General features: G+C 39.7%; 1 protein-coding gene across 4 annotated transcripts in view; it reads right to left on the bottom strand.

The window, feature by feature from the left end:
* LOC131165978 (uncharacterized) overlaps nt 1-21354 on the bottom strand; it is a 30207-nt gene that overhangs the window by 4732 nt on the left and 4121 nt on the right. For 2 of the 4 annotated variants that reach the window (XM_058124175.1, XM_058124172.1), the window contains exon 8: nt 11413-11617. In XM_058124175.1, the coding sequence (XP_057980158.1) occupies nt 11413-11617 (205 nt within the window). The remainder of the gene's footprint in view (nt 1-11412; nt 11618-21354) is intronic. The other 2 variants (XM_058124173.1, XM_058124176.1) reach the window with 1 other exon arrangement.

The following is a 21354-nucleotide window of genomic DNA, read 5'->3' as shown; positions in this document are numbered from 1 at the left end:
ACCCTTTTGTTTTTTTTTTTTAGCCAATTAAGTAGTTTTTATTCAAAATAAAAAATCTGAAATCTGATCAAGAAACTCAATCACCAGATTCTCCATTGTCTCCCTCTAGGCCACAACTTCACACAATCTCTCCCAGTCACTCCCACAGGCAAGAGCATGGATTGTAAGAATACGATTCATTGATTTGTTTGTTTTGAGTTCAAAATCCCTTTAATATTAGAAGTTGTATTTGGCTAAACCAAATTGAGGGGTATTGCTCGAATTTGGCGTATTGAACACCACAGACCTATAGAGGGAGATGATACAGTGAGATCGGATATGATGGAGCCAGCCATGCAGGAACAGTTTGCACCTCCTAACTCCTAGCAGCGTGTCCATCTGCAACTATTTAATATGAAACTAGAAGATAAGACAGTGGCTGATTACATAAGTAGAGTCTGTCATTTGGTTTCTTAAATCTTGTATTCTCTAAATGTGTTTGATGCAGCCATCTTCATTTGCACAAACACAGATTGGTAGTGGCTTCCTTGTATCCTAAAGAATAATTGCATCAACCAGGTGCCACCAACAATGTGTTCATGGTGGGGGGTAAATTTATTTGAAAAAAAAAATTACAGAAATATAGTACCTTAAAGTTGCTTTCAAATACAAATTTATTATCCACCTTTATATTTTTGTTCCAAGATAACCAAGACACTCCTAGCAGCTATGACATTAACACTTGACCACAAAGATTAAATTGTAACTTTGCAGGGCTAACAATTCATCAAGCTTTAGTAAGAGCAAAAAAGTTGTGCGTGCATGCATAGTACCTAGTTTACAGAGTTAATGACGTGAAAGTAAGTTCAACAAATCCACAACATGCAGCATAACCAATTTTTAAATGTCTGGTAAATGAAGTTTAGAGCCGGAGAGTTATTTATACCAAAAAATTTGGAACTAAAAGACACAAAATGGTGTGCAAAATCAGAAAAACAATGTATTTTATTTTCAAAAGTACAATAACGGCAACAACAACAACAACAAAAAACTACAATAACAGCAACAATAACCATGTTTTTTTTATATTAAAACAATTTATTAAAAACAGGAGGAAAAAGTGCCAAAAAAGGAGAACCAGAAGTACTCTTACAAAAGAAAATAAAAAACAAAACATCATCATCTTAATGAAGCACTCCAATCTCCAGAGATATCTTGAAAACAGAACCTCTTAAAACAGCAAGCACCATGAGCCTAAAGAGAAGCCAACCATCAAATTTGTCCAAATGAGAATATCCACAACACAACACAAAGAGCTCATATCCACAACCATTTAGTATCCTTCCCTTTCCCAAAACCAGCAAATGAGATAATAAACAGATCTTCTGCTGATTTTGGGCACACCCATATTTCACCAAGCACCTTCAAAAGAGAATCAAGCAAATTCCAAGCAAAATGGAAATGAACAAACAAGTGAGACACACCCTCTGAACTCTTTCTACACGCAAGAGACAAAGCTTTAGAGGGCCTCGTACTCTGCATCATACACTGGTTCTAATTCTATTAAGTATGAAGGGTCACCAACCAAACAAAAATCGTTTTATCTTAGAAGGAAATTTGGCCTCCCCAACACCCCAATAGAGAGGAAAATTCACACCAATTTTAGTACGACAAGAAAGAATGAATCCAAAGACTAAATCTTCCATGACTCCTGTTGGAGAACTCACAATCCTACAGTGAAATGAATAAAGAAAACAGCTCCTCCACCACCTTATCATTCAAACCCCTCCTAAAATGAAATTCCCAAGAAAAACATCCATCTCGACAGTAAGAAAAGAGGAAATTACATCTTTTTGATGTGAAGGCACTTTAACCGAGCAAAGGAGAAGATAATGCTTGCTTAAACACCACCCCCCCCCCCCCCCCCCCCCCCCCCCCCCACTCTCAAACCCAAACATCTTCCTGCAAGATGTGATTACCTTTCCCCAAATGGAAATTTGTCAAAGGAAGAAGAAGAGGATATACTGGAGAAATACACCTCCAAGGACTTCCAGAAGACAACAACCATGCAGTGATTATTAACTTTTTGTGGTTTTCATTTTATCAAGGGGGCACCTTGGCCTTCTGGTGTGTTACATCAAGACCTTGAGGTCGCAGGTTGGAATCACGAAAAGCACCTCTTATTGTCCAAGTGCCTGCCCAACCACCACTTGGCAGTGGAGCCATGGGCACTCAGTGTTCTCTGTTTCTTTCTTTCATTAATCATATAATTTTCATATGACACATCATAATGTTGTGCATCATATTAAAAATTTGGAACAAATGGAAGGACAGAACACACACACACTGACACACTTGTATGTGTGCATTAGCATACCTATGATTCATTAGATCAGGACTTGGAAATAGAAATCTGTAATATTAAAAGCTTTATAAGCTTTACATCTATATTGAACAAGATACTAGCTTCCAGGTTCTAACTTAAGACTACCAAATTGCAAAATTTTACTTCCATTGACAAATATCCAGATGCCTTTAAATATTAAAAATTACCAACTAGGCTTCTATTATTTTCAGTCCATCCATGATTTGAGATTATAAGAATCAGGAAGTTTTTTTTCCAGTTTTTTGGGTAGGCAAAAGAAACAGCAAGAGACTTCAAGTGATACACTTTCAAACCTTGAAAAACTTCTAAAACAAAGGTATACAATTTTTTCTTACTTTAAGGTCCGTATTTCTAAAAAAAAATCTGAAAAGTCTCTTTTTGGCTCTTTCATTAAAATGGAATATACTGTACAGGGCATTATGGCATTCTGTTTCAGCTTTAATCAGATGCAAACACATGTATATATATCAATGCTCAGGCCTGTTGTCTCAAAATTTACTTTAAGAAGATGCACTAGAATTTAGAAATTTAAGTGATAATTGATGGTAATTTCCATATATTCCTCAAAAAGGTACAGAATAGAGGCCTATGGAATTTAAGAAAAATCGCAATGGTGAAAAACGTGTTGATTGTTATCTTAGTCATTTAACATTGTTAATGTGCAACAAATATGTTCACAAGTGAGACTTAGCAAGGGCATTATGATCATTGGTATGTACTTCAACATATATTATAAATAGAGGGAGAGACCTATCAACATATATTATAAATAGAGGGAGAGACCTATCAATGTGATAAGGTCTTCCATTTTACCCAATTATTTAATATGGTATCAGAGCAAGATCCGACCTAAACCCTAATTGCATGACCACCGCTAAATCAAACCCTAATCATAACCATGCAACCTGCTGCTGTAGAAGGGTCATCAGCATCACCAAATTCCAGGAGCAGGTTCAGCAGTTGCCAAAAAAAGCTGCAGACGCCAGAAAAATCCTGGACACTGCTGTCCCCTTCAACACCTCAAGAAATACCTCAAATTTTGCAAAACTAACCACATAGCAAGCCATAGAACCTGCTGATCTGCCAGCCCTCAAAATTTGAAAGCCATAGGAGCCTCCACGGGTCGCCACACGCAGGAATCCTTACTCACACCATAATGCCAAGTTGTTCCAATTTGCTCCAAATTCCTCCCAAATGTCTTGAATCCTTACTCACACCATAATGCCAAGTTGTTTGTCATCTTTTTTGTCCAAAGATACCACCCTTTTTAGTTACGTATGTGTGGCGTTCCAGCAATGATTGCTTGCTAATGCCTGAAGCTGTTGGTCAATGAGGCTTGAAACAGTAATATTGCTGTGTTCTTGATACGTTTTTATCTTTCTTGCTCATTGTGTGCTTGTGGTTTGCTCCAGTAGTCCAACATTGTGTGTTGGGTTATTGTCCAGGAATTCCAGCAGGACGTTGTTTGCTGTGTACTTCTTTTCTACTGTATAGAGGCTGTTTGGTAATTGGTACTGTTTGAGCTGTCTGTTGGTTTCCTGGGGCTGTGTCTAGGTCTCTAGGAGCAGTGGCGGCATTTATACATTGATTTTGTAGGTTTGTGGCAGTGCTATGTCCAGTTGTTGGTGACCCATTCATGGTTGAATCAGCAGTTGACTCATTTGTGTTTGGTTCAAGTTTGTCAAGAAGTTCACTTGTGGTTGTTTCGGTTGGTCCAGAGGATCAGAAGTTCACTTTTGGAATCCCAAGAGCATTTTGTTTGCTGTGTATTTCTGATTGCTGCAGCATCGAGGTTGTGTGAGGGTTGGGACAGCGTCCTCAAATCCCAAAAGTGTGTTTCCATCGTCAGGCATCTGTTCAGGTGAACAGCATACTATAACATCTTGAAGGAAGAGTATTCAAGGTTCCTACAGTATCAAACATCCCAACAAGAACCTCATCACATTGCATCTTTTGCTTTGAAGGGTAATCCTACAGTTTGTATGTCATCTGGTATCTCTTCCACTAATCCTTGGATTATCAACTCTGCTGCTATTAACCATATGATACGTGTAACCAACTTCTTTTCTACCCTCTAGTATCCTAAAAATTTACCTCAAGTTATTCTTGCTGATGTGTCCACAACTACAGTTAAGGGGATAGGAACAATAAATCCTACTCCCTCCATCTCTCTTTTTTCTGTTTTATACATTCTAAAGTCCACTTTTGATCTTATTTCAGTTAGTAAGCTTACAAAGGCAATAAATTGTTTCGTAACCTTCTTTCCTAATTGTGTCATTATTCAGGATCTGAAGACAAGGAAAACGATTGGCACACAATACGAAGCTCGTGGACTCTACTACCTTGAGTCGTTCTTTTCTCCCATTGCCTGCAGACACACTGCTACACCACTTCAAATCTATTGTCGCCTTGTTCATCCATCAATTGGACAAATTAAAACAATAAATTGCTACCTTGAGTTCTGTGTCTAGTAATGAGTGAGTCTTGTCAGCTGGCAAAACATCATCATGTTCCCTTTGCTTCCCAAGTCAACAAACGAGCAGATACTCCTTTCATGCTCATGCATTATGATGTTTGGGATTCTAGTCATGTCACATCAAAATTAGGATATCAGTACATTGTTACATTTGTCAACGACTACTCTAGGATGACTTGGTTGTATTTAATAAAAGATCATTCTGAATTATTTAAATCTTTTATGCCTTCTATTCTTAAATAAAGAATCAATTTGATATGCCAATCATCAAGATACATCATGGTGATAGTGCTAGGAGCACTTCAATACCCAATTAAGTACCAATTTAATTTTGGTATGATCCATCAGTCATCCTGTGCCCACACTCCACGACGAAATGGACTTGCAAAATAGAAAAATAACATATTCTCGAAGTCACTCGTACCCTGTTGTATCAAATGAATGTCCCTAAAGTTTTTTTGGAGTGATGTCGTGCTCATCGCTTGCTCTCTCATTAATAAAATATCATCCTCTATCCTTGGTGGTAAAATACCATATTCCCGTATTCAGTTATCTTCTCTAAGGCTCCTTTGTTTTCCCTTCCTCCTTGTATATTTGGTGTGCGTCTTTTGCCCATCAATTAACTCTAGGAACCGATAAGTTGGATCCTCGCGCTATCAAATGTATTTTTTTGGAGGTATTCCTATACCTAAAGGGGATATTGATGTTATATCCCTGCTTAACATGGATTCTTTGTCTCTAATTATGTCACCTTTTTTAAGTCTACACCATACTACTCTGATTCCTTGAGTTATGTAGACCTTGATGTCAATCCTAACTTATTTTCTTTGTCTAGCCTTCCTGCATCTTCATCCAGTTTAATCCTTCTCGTCACTTGGATCATCCCAATCTACAAGTGTACACACGACAACTCAAGGGAGGAAATCCTCCTCCAGCTTCCACTTCTAAGCCTCCACTTACCTCATCAAATTAGGGGTGAGCATAATTCTGTTAAAACCGAATTAACTGAGTAAATTCCGTCAGTTTGGTTCGATTAAAAATTTATTCAGTTCAGTTAAGTTTTCATTTTCATTGAATTTCGGTTTTTGCTTTGTGGGTTCAGTTAATTCGGTTAACCGAATTAACCAAATAGTATAAATTATTAATAAATAATTATATATATTATAGACTAAAATATTTTATAAATTATATATATACTAAAACTTTATTTAATTTTTATATATTATATACATTAAAATTTTATATATATAATTTATAGTATTTATATTTATATATATTAAATATATATTTTATATATATTAAAATATTAAATAGGTTAAAATTAGTTAATCGATTTAACCGAAATTCGGTTTGATTGGTTTTGAGTTCAGTTAAATATGGAATTTTGATCGGTTCGGTTAATGAAATTTTTTAACTGAACTAACCGAATGCTCACCCCTACGTCAGATGGTCCCCATCACCAAGTGGTTGATCCTCCTATTGCTATTTGAAAAGGTAAATGCACTTGTACCCAACATCCAATCTCTAATTTTGTTTCTTATGATTTCTTGTCACCCTCATACTATTGTTTTGTACCCTATCTTCTATTGCTATTCCCAAGTCTATTTTTGAAGCTCTGCCCCATTCTAGGTGGAGGAACGCAATGATAGAAGAGATGCATGCTCTACAAGATAATGATACGTCGAAGTTGGTACATCTTCCTCCTGATAAGTCTATGGTTGGTTGTTGGGTGTATAGTGTGAAGATTAATCCAGATGGTTCCCTGGCTCGATTGAAGGCCCGACTTGTTTCTAAGGGATATACTCAAGTGTATGGCCTAGTCTATTTGGACACATTCGCCCCTATAGCCAAACTTTCCTTAGTATGTTTGTTCATCTCCTTAGCCACCACCTATCACTGGTCTCTACACTAGTTACGTGAAGAATGCTTTCCTACATGATGATCTTTAGTAGGACTCCTATATGGAGCAACCACCTAGAGTTTGTTGCTTAGGAGGAGTGAAGCTTAGTGTGTTAGCTCAAGAAGTCACTATATGTTTTTAAAAGCTCTCTGAGGGTATGGTTTGGTTGCTTTAGTACTGTAGTACTTGAGTTTAACTTTCAAGGGTGCACAATAGATCACTCTGTATTTTTTTTATTTTTTGATAATAAAAGAAAGTATATTAGGTAGGGAAAAAAGAAGGTACAACGTGCGGGGACAAGAAGTCCACCAAAAAAACAAAAACAAAAAATAAATAAATAAATAAGAAAAAAAAATCGCAGATCACACCATGAAACTAGATAAAATTAACCAATATAATCCCTTTTTAGACCCTTTCATCGTGATTTACCAAAGTCTTCAAACTTGCTAATTCTCTTTGACCCTTTAATTGATGACTTTTGCCACCGTCCAAGCGAACCTCATTTCCTCCAACATCACTCAACCTTAAATCCAACTTATCTAAAAGATCTTGGGCTTCTAAATCCCCCTTGGGAATTTCTTCCACAGGAGTAGGCAACATACCATCCCTACACTGTGAAATGTAGAATAAACCATCATTTTCAAAAATAGACACTCCCTTCCAAACCTTCCAACAAGGCAGGAAGATAAATCCCCCACTTCATAACAATAATCAGAAGCGTACCCATATTGTTTCCAAATCTCATCCAACAACAACCCCCCACCATAGTCAAACTCATTCAAATCATCACTTTCTAAATTTCGAAATATCCCCCCATTTCTTAACCTCCTTCTCTTTCCTTCCCTATTGTTACAACCAACCTCCTTTGTAAGAGAGTTTTCCACTATGCTAAATTCTCCTCTGGAGTCTCTCATTAAAAGTTTTTCCCTGTTGCAACAGAATTTTGCCTATTCTTATCAAACACCTTCCTCATGTCGACGCCCATGCAAACTAGCTTCCGGTGAGCACACACCTTACTACCCTCAAATCTATCAAAATCCGAGCACAAGATATCATTAATCTCCCCCATACTTGCTTCTCGATTTTTACCAATTTTAGAACAATCTTCTAGCTTTGTTACATTTTTAATATCATAGTCTAATTTTAGCTCCGAACTATTAATAGTCTGGGTAGGAACTAGAGTTCGATCAGCCCAAACTTGAAGTTTGGAGTGATGGGCTATGAATGTGAAGATTAACCTCCTCCTTCCCAATGCTTGTTTCCAAAGCTCTAGGGACGAAAATCTGGTCCTTCCCGTTATTGAAATCTAGCTCTGACTTGTCTGAGTCCTTGTTTCCCTCTCCAACATCCTAACCTTCGCCATTTACCTTCTGAATAGAACCCAAGGAATGAGGACCCGCCCTAGACTCCTCATTAGAGCCCAACATGGATAAACCAAAGTCTTGGGCTTGCTTAAGTAAATGGCCCAATTTATACAAAAAAATAAATACCTTTCTTATCAATTAGTTAGGTCAACGGTAAGGTTGTCATCGTGTGATCTGGAGGTCACGAGTTCGAGGCGTGGAAACAACCTCTTGCAAAAATGCAAGGTAAGGCTACGTACTATAGACCCATTGTGGTCCGCCCCTTTCCCGGACCCCACATACGAAGGGGCTTTGTGCACCGGGCTGCCCTTTTTATCAATTAGTTGGGCCAGGTCCAAAATAGGACCTCTCAGCCTATATCTCTTCAGTTCTTATGCATGCCCTTGAAAATTTGTCTCTCAGGTTTCAAGCTATTTCTTTCCTCTCATAGTTTTCCTATTGGAGTTAGGTATAGGGTTAGCTTTTAGGAAGATATTTGGGTGGGTGAGACTTCGTTGGAATACCTTGTGTCTCAATTATATAAGACTTTCATCCGGGCATGATGCTCCTATTTCAGAATTAATTCTTCTTAGAGGGGTCTTGTGTCTTGGGACTTCCATTTTTCAGGAAAGAGAGATAGAATAGCTCACTTGCCTATTGAGTGTTCTAAATTCTTTCATTCCCAAATCCAAGGGGAATTGTAGGGTTTGGATTGGGTAATCTTCGGGTTCTTTCTATTCAAAGTCTTTTTTTGTTCATTTGCTTAAACCTATTATTCCTAGTCCTTCTCATCTCGATAAAGTAGTGTGGAAGGTTGTTGTTCTTTTTAAGATTCGAGCTTTCACATGGACTTTGGCTCTCAACAAGGTTAATACAAATGACTTGCTTCAAACTAGGAGGCCTCATAACGCTCTCAGTCCTAACGTGAGACTACTTGTCATTTATTCCTAGATTGTGAGGTGGCAAATGTGCTTGGGAGTAATTTTTTTTCCTGTAGTGGCAAGGATAGGGTGGATCCAAGGACCACTTATGATTTCATATTGGTACAATTTTGGGGCTTCAGAAGGGGGAAAAAAAAAAAAATAGTTTTGTGTTGTTTTTGCTATATTGTGGCTCTTTGGCCTGAAAGGAATGTCAAAATACTAAAAGATAAGAAGATTCCAATGCATTTGATTTGGTAGAAAGCATCATTTTTGGCTTATTTTTTTAGGGCATTTAAGGGTATTTCATTGTTTGATATCTAAAGAGATTGGGAGCTCCTCTTAATATGGGCTTACTCGAGCTCATTTATAATCTAAATGAGCAAGTCTGGAGCCCAATTTTTAGGATCAGTTTTGTAAACAAGCCAAGTGTGAGCATAATTGGGCTCGACTTATTTCAGCTTATGAGTAGCTCGATAACTAGCTCAAATGGGCTTGTTTATTAGGCTCGTGAAGGTGTTCGGTAATAAGCTCATTAATAGGCTTGTTAAGTTAGCCCAATCCCAAGAGTCCAATACTAGCCAAATCGCCCAAGGAGAAAGGCATAAATCCCAGTCCAAACAAAATAGGTGATTGAAACTGTTATTATTAAGTCATTTATAAAATTTCAGCCCAAGTCTGAGCCTAAACCAAGCTTGCAAAGAGCCGAGTCTGAGCTCGACCCTGACTTTTTGAGTTCAAACCTAGTTGAGCCCAAGCCCAAGCCAAGTTCCCACTCTGCCGAGCGGAGCCTGAGCATGCTGAAGCTCGTCTCAGCTTGTTTGCAGCCCTAACTGGAAATAGGGCTACAAACGAACCAAACCACTCACTAGCAGCTCGGAAGCTCAGCGCAGCAATAGCTTGTTCAGGCTTATTCATTATATACATGAGCGATTCCCAAGCCCAACTTTGCAGCTCGTTCAACAAACGAGCCAAGTCTGAACATGAATGTACTTGGCTCATTTCGGCTCATGCGAGGCTCAGTTATAGGCTCTATTTGGACTCGTTTAATAAGTTTGAATTAGAATCATTTATAGGCTAGTTTAATAAGGTCAAATTAGGCTTGATAGACTCTAGTGGGCTTAAAAGTTTCCTATTTATGCATAGGATTATTTAGCTCAAACTCCATAACCTTAATATATTTATAAAGCTAATCCTCAAGGCCAAAAGGCTAGCTTGGTGGGGGAGAAAAACTTAAGGCAGTATTAGTAAGAGGAGCCCCTTCTCACCTCTTTGCCTAACAAAACCTATCGTTTCTCAAAATAAGTGGTTACCAAATAATCAAAATTGTTAGTGAGCATATTGATAGCTCAGGCATAAAGGGCTCATGAGCTCGTTCATTTGCATAATAAACAAGCTTGAACCAGTATATTAAAGCTCAGTTTAGGCTTAGCTCAAGCTCGAACTTGGTTAAAAATTTAATGAACAAGCTTGAGCAAGGCAAAGCTCAACTCGGCTCATTTGCGGCCCTAATTGGAAGGCAGCATTGTAGTAATCTTTATTTCTTTTTTCCTTTTTCTTTTTGGATTGAAGGAGGATGCCATATCCTCTATTTCCTGTAATTTTTTCTTCTTTATTGCATTAATGAAGTTTTTGTTTTCTAAACAAAAATGACATCTGGCACAATATGTGCACCAAGTAACAGGATTCCGATTTTTCAGTAGTTTACAACAAATGAATGCATATTTTTGCAAATACGCATCAGCAACATATTGAATTCGAGAAGGAAGACTTGAGGCAAGATTGGACCAGTGGCCAATGAAAGAGGAAAACTAAGAACAAGTTCCTTCTCCAAACAAAGGGTGGAACTCGGTGAAGAGGAGTCAGGCTTTACACAGGATCAGCTCAGGACTTTCTGGCAGTGGAAAAAACAAAAGAAGGTATAGCCTTCCAAACATGTATGCCTCTACGTTAGTGTGAAGCAGAGGGGGTGACAATGCCATTTGGGCTTTGTTCCAGTTGAAACTTCAAAGGCATTCATGTGTTAATTTACTAAAGGGGAAAAAAATCCCACAAAACATTAAAAACACAACCAGAGAAAAAAAAAGAACATTTTTTTCTTACTGAGAAAAACGGCTGAAACAGACTAAAATGGCTGTGTACCTGAAACTGTGTTGAAACTCGTAAAATAAAAAATAAAAGATCCCCACATGCAAAGATTCTTTTTTTTTTTTTCCCTGGTTTTTTTTTTGGGGTGGGAGGGGGGGGGGGTTTGTTTCCTAATATGTTCCATTTGTTGTATGAAATAAACAATGTTGACTTAAACTTACAACATTTAATGCTTCTCATAAAGTGAAGTGCGTTAATATAAGATGTCAAGGTGAGATAATATATAAACACTCAGAATTGAGGAAGTCTTAATGACTTACAGAAACCCAACCGATATTCGATTTTCATAGTTCAAACCATCAGACATTCCCAAGTCTCCAATATGATCACCAAGCAGCAGCACATTGGTCCTGCTCTTCACTGAGAAATTGTCATCACTTGGCCCATCTGCATAACCATGGTCATAAGTAGGGGCAGCCATATCAAGGGAATGCTCGTTCTTATTCAGCACATGAATTGTCTTCCCTGAAATCAGGATTAGTACAAAAGCTAAGACAGAACACCACAGACTTACATCTTGATGAACTTTATATCACAAAAAAATCTGCATCAACTCTTTTGAGTGAGAGCATATAATGTAAATAACGCAATCAATTTGAAATGGCGCAATGAAGGACTCCGACAAACTTCCAAGAGAAAGAGCATATAATGCATAGTACAATCAATATGCCAACTCTTTTCAGAGAGAGAGTTATAGGTCCAATCCAGCCATCTAGTTGCCCCAAAAAGGACTTGCCATGAAGGTATGGAGAAAATCAACCTAACAGGATATCCTACAGACTTTCCTCATGCTCCTCTTCCTAGTGTTGAAACATAAAAGAAACTATTTTCAAATTAGATGTTTGTTCACAATTGATGTGGGGCCAATCTCCTTATGCATGCAATTTTATCAAGTAGGCACAAAGTGCAAAATGTCTATCCTTTGTGACGTAGGTCAGGCAGCAACTACTTCGCTTAGTTAGACTGTTTTGGGCCTATTTGGAGGCATAATTCGGAAAAGCAATCTTGAGTTTTAGCCCATTAGTCTTTAATTCTTATTTTATTTATCGTTAATATTTCAATTATTAACAAGAAGGGGTTACTTTGTCTCAAGAATTTTAATGCACAAGTTTAACTGTCTCAGGAATTTTAATGCACGGGTTTAACTGTGTATTACATAATTCTTTTTTCCTTAAATAATGATAAAAAATAGAGGGGTCATTAGGCTTGAGACTAATGAATTTGACATGCATGTCTTTTCCGTATCCCTCTCTTACCGTCTTACTCTAGCCTCATTCATCACAGTCAATCACCATCATCTGGTATTAGAGCTGAAGGATCTTTCCTTCCTCCTATTCTCTTCACTTCCTTTATCACTCTCCATTCTGTTGAATTTGCAGGTGTGGAGTCGCCGACAGCCGCACCAACCCAGCCACCGCCTTTGACACTGAAGACCGGCGGCCACCTACACTGCAGATTTTGTTGAAATCTGCAGCCACCTTCTTTGAACTCTCCGCTCCCCCTTGTATATATATACGTGTGTGTGGAGTTGTGATTGTTATGTTGGTGTATGCAATGAGGTGTGTGAGGTGTGTTGCAGAGAGAACTGAGTGTTGTCTTGTAAGCGCAGAGTGTGTTGTGCAGAGAGTTGAGGTGTGAGAGAGAGAGAGAGTAGATTTGAGCAGTGTGGCTCCTCCTCCTTATATTTATTCTCCAGTTTATAGTGCAGTGGTATGTGCTCCCGTGGATGTAGGTCAGTTTGGACCGAACCACGTAAATCCGGTGTTCCAGTGTGGATGTGCTTGAATTTTTCTTTGTGTGTGATTGTTGCTCCAGGTGTATTATCTCCCAACAATTAGTATCAGAGCTTTGGTTGGAGTAAAATCCCCAGATTGAGAAAAATTTTGGATTTTGAGCCTTTGTCCAGTAGCTCAAATTTTGATTTTGAGGCTGCCATCAAACTCCTCTCGCCGAGATGAAGCCAACGAAGGTAACCGAAGCTCAAACAGAGCTCAGACGAAGCCGCACACGCTCACACGCGCAACTGGCGTAAATGCCGCCCTGCCACGGGCCATCACACGCCTGCAACAGAGCGGGAGAGGTCCTCACGCGCGCCCACGCGCCAGAAAAAGTCCGGCGAGCGTTTCAAATGTTGAAGACGCTGACGTCAGCGCCGCGTCGGCCAGATCCCGCCACAACAGCGCTGTGTCAGCCGCCCAGTCAACGCCACGTGGTGCCGAGTAAGCGCCTAGTCAGCAGCGGTGTCAGCAACACGTCAGCCGCCACGTCAACAGTGGACCCCGCAATAGGCCCCACAGTCATTCGCCAGTGTGTGGGCCCCACTGTGCCACGTCAGCAGTGGGCCCCCACATCAACAGGGTTGACCAGATTTGACCGGATTTTTTGAAGCCATTTTGGGTCCCTTTATCAAACGACTTAAGCCATTTCTAGGGTATTCGGCCGTTCCGGATCCAACCGTGCTGTCCGATTGAGCTAATTCCATCTCTAGATCAGCGAATCTAGATATCGAACAAAAAAAGCTCTCACATCGAGATGTTTGACGGCACGAACTTCGGTTTCTAGAAAATGCAGATTGATGACTATTTGTTTGGTAAGGAGTTGCACTTACCACTGATGTAGAAACCAGAATCCATAAAGGAGAGCGAGTGGGAATTGCTTAACCGAAAAGCCCTCGAAGCCGTGAGGATGACATTGGCAAAGTCTGTTGCCTTCAACATCAAGCACTTGACAACCACCAAGTCCCTCATGGATGCGCTATCTAACATGTACGAGCAGCCATCAGCCGCGAATAAGGTACATCTAATGAAGAGATTGTTTATGATGAGCATGTTTGCAGGTGAGAGTTTCAGCAAACATTTGAATAATTTCAACAAGCTGTCCGATCAACTTGCCTCGGTCGGGATTACATTTGACAGTGAAATTCGTACCCTTCTAATTCTCAGTCAGCTACCTGAGAGTTGGAAAGGTATTGTCACTGCGATCAGTAGCTCTGCAGGAAAATCGAAACTGAAATACGACGAGGTTATCAGCATGATTTTGACGGAGGAGATCAGAATGCAGTCGGACAATGCCTCCACTTCAAGTTCAGCTTCGAATGTGGAAAGCCGAGGAAAGGGAAGCGGGCATGGACGATCTAACAATCGTGGCAGATCCAGGACTAGGCGGTCCAAATCCAGAGATTCCAGAGGTACTCAGGACACAGATTCTCAGAGCAGAAAAGTTATTGAGTGCTGGAACTGTGGAAAGACTAGTCATTACAAGAACCAGTGTAGAAGTCAGAGAAAAGAGATGAGGACAAAGACAGAGACAAATATTGCTTCCGAAATTGACGATTTGTTGATTTGCTCTTTGGAGAGCAAAAAGGAGTCTTGGGTGTTAGACTTTGGAGCTTCATTCCATGCCACTTGCAGCAGAGATTGCTCGGAGGAGTATACATCAGGTAATTTCGGTAAAATATATCTGGGCAATGATCAACCTTGCGACATTGCCGGTAAGGGGACAGTGAAGATCAAAATGAACGGGTCAGTATGGAAGCTGAAGGATGTCAAGTATATTCCAGACCTAAGGAAGAATTTGATCTCAGTCGGTCAATTGGCAGATGAAGGTTATAACACATCTTTCATTGGTGATGAATGGAAGATTTCGAAGGGTGCATTCACAATTACTCGAGGTAAGAAAAGTGGTACTCTTTATGTAACTCCTGATACATGTATGTCTATTACAGTTGCTACAGGAAATGATGATAGCAACCTATGGCATCAACGACTAGGACACCTGAGTGAGAAGGGTCTCAGGGTGATGCACTCAAAGGGTAAGTTGAGTGATTTATAGTCGGTGAAGATCGACACATGTGAGGATTGCATATTTGGGAAACAGAAGAGAGTTAGTTTCCAGGCAAATATCAGTACCCCAAAGAAAGAGAGACTAGAGCTAGTCCATTCAGATGTATGGAGACCAACAACCATTTCGTCTACAGGAGGAAGGCATTACTTCGTCACATTTATCGATGATCATTCATAGAAGGTATGGGTTTACTTCTTGAAGTTTAAATCTGATGTTTTTGATGCTTTTAAAAATTGGAAAGCGATGGTAGAAAACGAAACTGGTTTGAAAATCAAAAGGCTGAGAACAAATAACGGTGGAGAGTATGTTGACACCAAGTTCAAGAAATTCTGCTTTGAGCATGGTATCAGAATGGAAAGAACTGTGCCAGGTACGCCTCAACATAACGGCGTAGCCGAACGGATGAACAGAACGTTGACAGAAAAAGCCAAAAGCATGCGTATGCAGTCAAGTTTGCCAAAGATGTTTTGGGCAGATGCAATCAACACAACAGCTTATTTGATTAATAAAAGTCCTTTAGTACCATTGGACTATTGCCTTCCAGAAGAAGTTTGGAGTAACAAAGAGGTAAGACTTTCACATTTGAAAGTTTTTGGTTGTATTGCATATGTACATATCAATGATCATGTCAGAGATAAGCTGGATCCGAAATCCCGGAAACGTACTTTCATCAGTTATGGCGGAGATGAATTTGGATACCGCATTTGGGATGATGAAAACAAAAAGGTTATCAGAAGCAGAGCAGTGATTTTTGATGAAAAGGTGATGTACAAAGATAGGCACACACAGCTGAATCCACCGAACCAGTTTAGAGAGAATCAACCTGTGTAGATATGGATGATGTCCCAGAGTGTGTTGGGACACAACAGCAAAATACCGAGAATCCTCAGGTGGAGGAACCAGTGGAGCAGATCGTCGCACCACCGTCTCCTACTCCAGCTCCGGAGCTTAGGAGATCTACTCGGCCTCATGTACCAAACAGAAGGTATATAAATTATTTACTTCTTACAGATGGAGGAGAGCCCGAATGCTATGATGAAACATGTCAGGCAGGAGATGCGAGCAACTGGGAGCTTGCAATGAAAGACAAGATGAAGTCCCTCACCTCCAGGAGAACGTGGGAACTAGCTGAGTTGCCCAAAGGTAAGAAGGCTCTTCACAACAAGTGGGTGTACAGAATCAAAGAAGAGCATGACGGCTCCAGGAGATACAAGGCTCGGTTGGTAGTTAAAGGTTTCGAGCAGAAGGAAGGAATTGACTACGCCAACATTTTTGCACCAGTTGTGAAGTTGACAACCATCAGATCTGTTCTGAGTATTGTTGCCTCAGAGGGTTTACATCTTGAGTAGTTAGATGTGAAGACAACATTTCTTCACGGTGATCTTGATGAGGAAATCTACATGTATCAACCAGAAGGATTCTCAGAGAAAGGTAAAGAGAATTTGGTGTGCTGGTTAAAGAAGAGCTTGTACGGTCTCAAACAAGCTCCCAAACAATGGTACCAAAAATTTGACGGCTTTATGCACAGGAATGATTTTCTAAAGTGTAATGCCGACCACTGTTGCTACTTCAAGAGGTATCGATATAGCTATATCATTCTGTTGTTATATGTGGATGACATGTTGATCGCAGGACCAGATATAGAAGAGATCAGGAAATTGAAGCAGCAATTGTCAATGAAATTTGACATGAAAGACTTAGGCTCAGCGAAGCAGATACTTGGGATGCGAATCTCCAGAGATAAGCGACAAGGAACATTGCAGCTATCTCAGTCGGAGTACATTGGCCGTGTTCTACAGAGGTTTAACATGAGTAACGCCAAAGCAGTAAATACACCTTTGGCAGGACACTTTCGCCTCTCTAAGGATCAGATTCCCTAGACTGATGAAGAGAAGGACTTCATGGCTAAAGTACCTTATGCCTCAGTCATTGGAAGTCTCATGTACGCTATGGTTTGTACTAGACCGGATATTGGCCAAGCAGTGGGAGCAGTCAGTAGATTCATGTCTAATCCAGGAAAGACTCACTGGGAAGCAGTGAAGTGGATCTTCAGGTACCTCAAAGGCACTACTGATAAGTGCTTATGTTTCGGCAAAGGAGAATTGAAAGTCAAAGGGTATGTAGATGCCGATTTTACTTGTGAAATTGATCACCGCAGGAGCACCACCGGATACGTATTCATTGTTGGCACAACAGCTGTTAGTTGGATGTCGCAGATACAAAAGATTGTTGCCCTATCCACTACAGAAGCTAAGTACGTAGCAGTGACAGAAGCCAGCAAAGAGATGATTTGACTTCAGGGTTTGTTGACAGAGCTTGGGTTAAAGCAGGAGAGGAATATTTTGTACAGTGACAGTCAGAGTGCAATACATCTGGCAAAAAACTCCGCATTTCATTCCAGAACCAAACATATCGGATTGCGTTATCACTTCATCAGATCTCTATTAGAGGATGGAGTATTGACACTTGAAAAGATTCAAGGTAGCAGAAATCCAGCTGACATATTGACAAAGGTGGTAACTACAGAGAAACTGAAGTTATGCTCAACTTCAGTTGGTCTTCATGATTGAAGATAGACATGAGCACAACATTTGCATATACACTGGTTGAAATGCTATCTCCATCTCCAAGTGGGAGATTGTTGAATTTGCAGGTGTGGAGTCGCCGACAGCCGCACCAACCCAGCCACCGCTTTTGACACTGAAGACCGGCCGCCACCTACGCTGCAGATTTTGTTGAAATCTGCAGCCACCTTCTTTGAACTCTCCGCTCCCCCTTGTATATATATACGTGTGTGTGGAGTTGTGATTGTTATGTTGGTGTATGCAGTGAGGTGTGTTGCAGAGAGAACTGAGTGTTGTCTTGTAAGCGCAAAGTGTGTTGTGCAGAGAGTTGAGGTGTGAGAGAGAGAAAGAGTAGAGTTAAGCAGTGTGGCTCCTCCTCCTTATATTTATTCTCCAATTTATAATGCAGTAGTGTGTGCTCCCGTGGACGTAGGTCAGTTTGGACCGAACCACGTAAATCCGGTGTTCCAGTGTGGATGTGCTTGAATTTTTCTTCGTGTGTGATTGTTGCTCTAGGTGTATTATCTCCCAACACATTCTCCCTTTATTCCCTTCTCAATCTATTGCAAGAAAAAACAATGTTCGACATATTCTTGCACTATCATTCTCCCCTGCCAGCCAACTCAACCAAAAGCAGAGCAAAAGCATAAAAAGAAGAAAAATTAATTTAACTCGTACCCTTATACTATACCTTAGATCGAGACGAAACACATCCAATCCTATAAGAACTTGGCCAACAGAATAAGCATATCCCCAAAGCCTATACTGAGTTGGCATAAATGTCTCTATCCAAACCCAACTGGTCCAAACCTTGAACCCAGCTGAACCAGACCAAACAGAACCAGCCTAAACCCAGCTGAAGCAAATCAGACTGAACTGATTCAAAATAGTATTTTTTTTTTTTAAATTATTCCTTAATTTTATTTTATTTTCACTTGAAATTCCTTTTTCTGCCAAAAAGAAATAACAGACTCCAAAAAGTATTCAAAGGAGCCAAAATAAAAAGCAAATAGCCACCCCAAAGAAAGCATATAAGTTTTGGAATTTGTGGATATCCCCATGAGTTTACTTCCATAAGAAAGATTTCAGGATTTGAAGGCTGCTACCAACATTGTTTAATTGATTTAACATCCTTACATGCCGAGTACTGATTTCTCCTTCCCCTGCTCCATTCTCAATATCATATTCTCCATTCTCCCATGCATATAAGGGAAAGAATGCTTCAAAAGGAACAAATGCAACTCGACTATTAATGCTTCAAAAGGAACAACCGCAACTCGACTATTACAAGTTACACAAACCATTATCAATGAATGTGTGGTCCGCCTTAACATAACAAATGGTACCTGGCATTCATTATGAAGAGGAAAATAATCATATGGAGGATCTAGTGACACAGAAACGGGTGTGATGGATTATCTGGCCATGTTGATGACAAGTACAATGGATTGCAAACTGTACCCACCAGATGGTTCAAAGAATGGCAATTGAATCTGAAAAGCATGTCTACACTCCATTTTTTTTTTTTTTTCAGCAAAGATAAGTCATATATAACAAGGCTCAGGGGATGCCACCCAAGTACAAAGAAACAACGAGAAAGAAACACCCCTTACTAAAAAGTATCAAGAAAATCAAGGATTACAAAGGGGTCCCTTTCAACTAGCCCAGAATGCAAACTAGAGATATAGCAATCCAATGGCCAATGACAGCCTGAATTCGAGAGAGAATTCCTTGAAAGGCTCTTTATTCTTTTCTTTCCGCACGGCCCAGAAAATAGCAAGGAGGATGAGGGAGAGAGATCTTCTCCTTTCCTTATTAGATCCGACCCTTTCCAAGCCCATAGTTCACCTCCTACTGTAGCTGTAGCGAGCCATTTCTGATTTACAATGGACATGGCTAAGTTCACAATTTCTTCTGGTTCAAGAACAACGCAGGAGTACGTGATCAACTGATTCCTCCTACTCCAAACACAAAAAGCATCTATTGACAAGAGGGAGACCTTCTTTCTGAAGATTGTATATAGTAAGGATTTTCCCAAGAGTAGCTAACCATATGAAAAAGGCAAACTTTTAGGGGGCTGCCGTTTTCCAAATCAGCTTCCAAGGGAAGTTAGTGCCGCTTCCAGCCGGGGAGCTTAGGCATTTACAGAAAGAGCTGACAGTGAAGTTCCCATATTTTCTTAAAACCCATTTAGGCTCATAAGAACTGGCCCGACAATGAGACTCACAGGGACTGCTGAAAAAATCTGTAAAAATATCAAGTTCACAATCAAAAACATTTCTATTCAAAAGAATATCGCAAACAATCCCTTGACTGGTGGATTCCAAGCACCAGCTAATAAGGGTATCTTTGTTGCTCACAAGTCTAAAGAAAGAGGAGCTCAGTTGTAAATTACCACACTGAGTATCATGCCAGAAGAAAACATCCGCTCCTTTTCCCACATGGAAATAGATGAGAGGGAAGAAATTCTCCCATCCCCTTCTGATATATGTCCAAACACCTGTACCATGAGCTTCCTTTGAAACTTTAGGAGTCCAAACGATGTGATAAATACCATAATTGACAGCAATGACAACCCTCCAAAGGTGATTTTTCTGAGACATGAATCTCCAAAGCCATTTCCCCTAAAGGACCCTATTAAAGATGATGAGGGATCTAAGGCTAAGGCCAACCTTTTTGTAAAAGTTGTTTAACCACTCCCCATTTAACAAGATGATATTTGAAAAACTCACCTTGTTGCCCCAATAGAATCTTCTTTGGATACCCTCTAATCTCTTGGCCACTGCACTAGGGATAGGGAAAAGAGACATGAAATAAATCGGCAGATTGGACAGAGAATTTTTAGTGAGAGTGAATTTGGAACCTTTTGACAAAAAGTTCCTTTTCCAACCAGCGAGTTTCTTTTCAAACCTGTCAACAATGGAACCCCAAATACTCTTGTCCTTAAACTTTGCTCCCAATGGTAGACCAAGATAGGTGAGAGGAAAGGCACCGAGCTTACAGCCAAGGATGCCTGCAAGTAAAGCATGTCTATACTCCGCAGATTGAGTTTCTCCTCCCAGCAGAAGCTCCTATTGCCACCAATACATTGAACCTGCCTCATTCTTTCTGGCTAGCACAGAATGCGTTTGTGGCACCATCCAAGCATCTGACTTCATAGAATTCTAGTCTGTCAAATGTTGCTTTTGATGCTTTTGCACTTCAAAATTCAAGTTCAATTTTTTTCTGAACAAGGAAAAAGCAATGTAGGACTGATGGCAACTATTTTCTTAGACAATTTCGGCCTATTAGGAGGCTTCATTCTTTGAAGAAGCAAGCTCGAGCTGTAGCCCATTAGTTTTATTTTTTATTTTATTGATCATTAATATTTAACAAATTAATTATTACTAGTACAGGGGTTATTCTTAATTTTAGAGTCTTAGGGATCTTAATCTAAGGGTTTAATCATAATTGTTGTAACTCCTATTTCCAATAAATAATCATGATGTATTAAGGTTTAGTACGTTTAAGATAAATGAATTTGATTTGAGCATGGCTTCCCCTTCCCTCTTGCTTCATGGTCAATATCCGCCACTCTACAAGCTACTTAAGCATTTCAAATTATTGACGGAAATATGTGGGAAATTTATGCTATACATTACAATCAAATACAAACGCTTATACACAAGAATATTGTAAAATTATTATACAAGGATCAATGAAATGGTTGAAAATTCCATCAAAATTTTTGCTTTCCAAGTTTCCATGACCCTCAAATTAAAAATGGAATCTAATTCCTACCTTACAAATCATCCA

This window comes from Malania oleifera, chromosome 10, assembly GCF_029873635.1.
Source record: "Malania oleifera isolate guangnan ecotype guangnan chromosome 10, ASM2987363v1, whole genome shotgun sequence".
Lineage (NCBI taxonomy): Eukaryota > Viridiplantae > Streptophyta > Magnoliopsida > Santalales > Ximeniaceae > Malania > Malania oleifera.
Note: the sequence above shows the minus strand (reverse complement) of the source record. Positions and strands in the feature narration are given on the sequence as shown.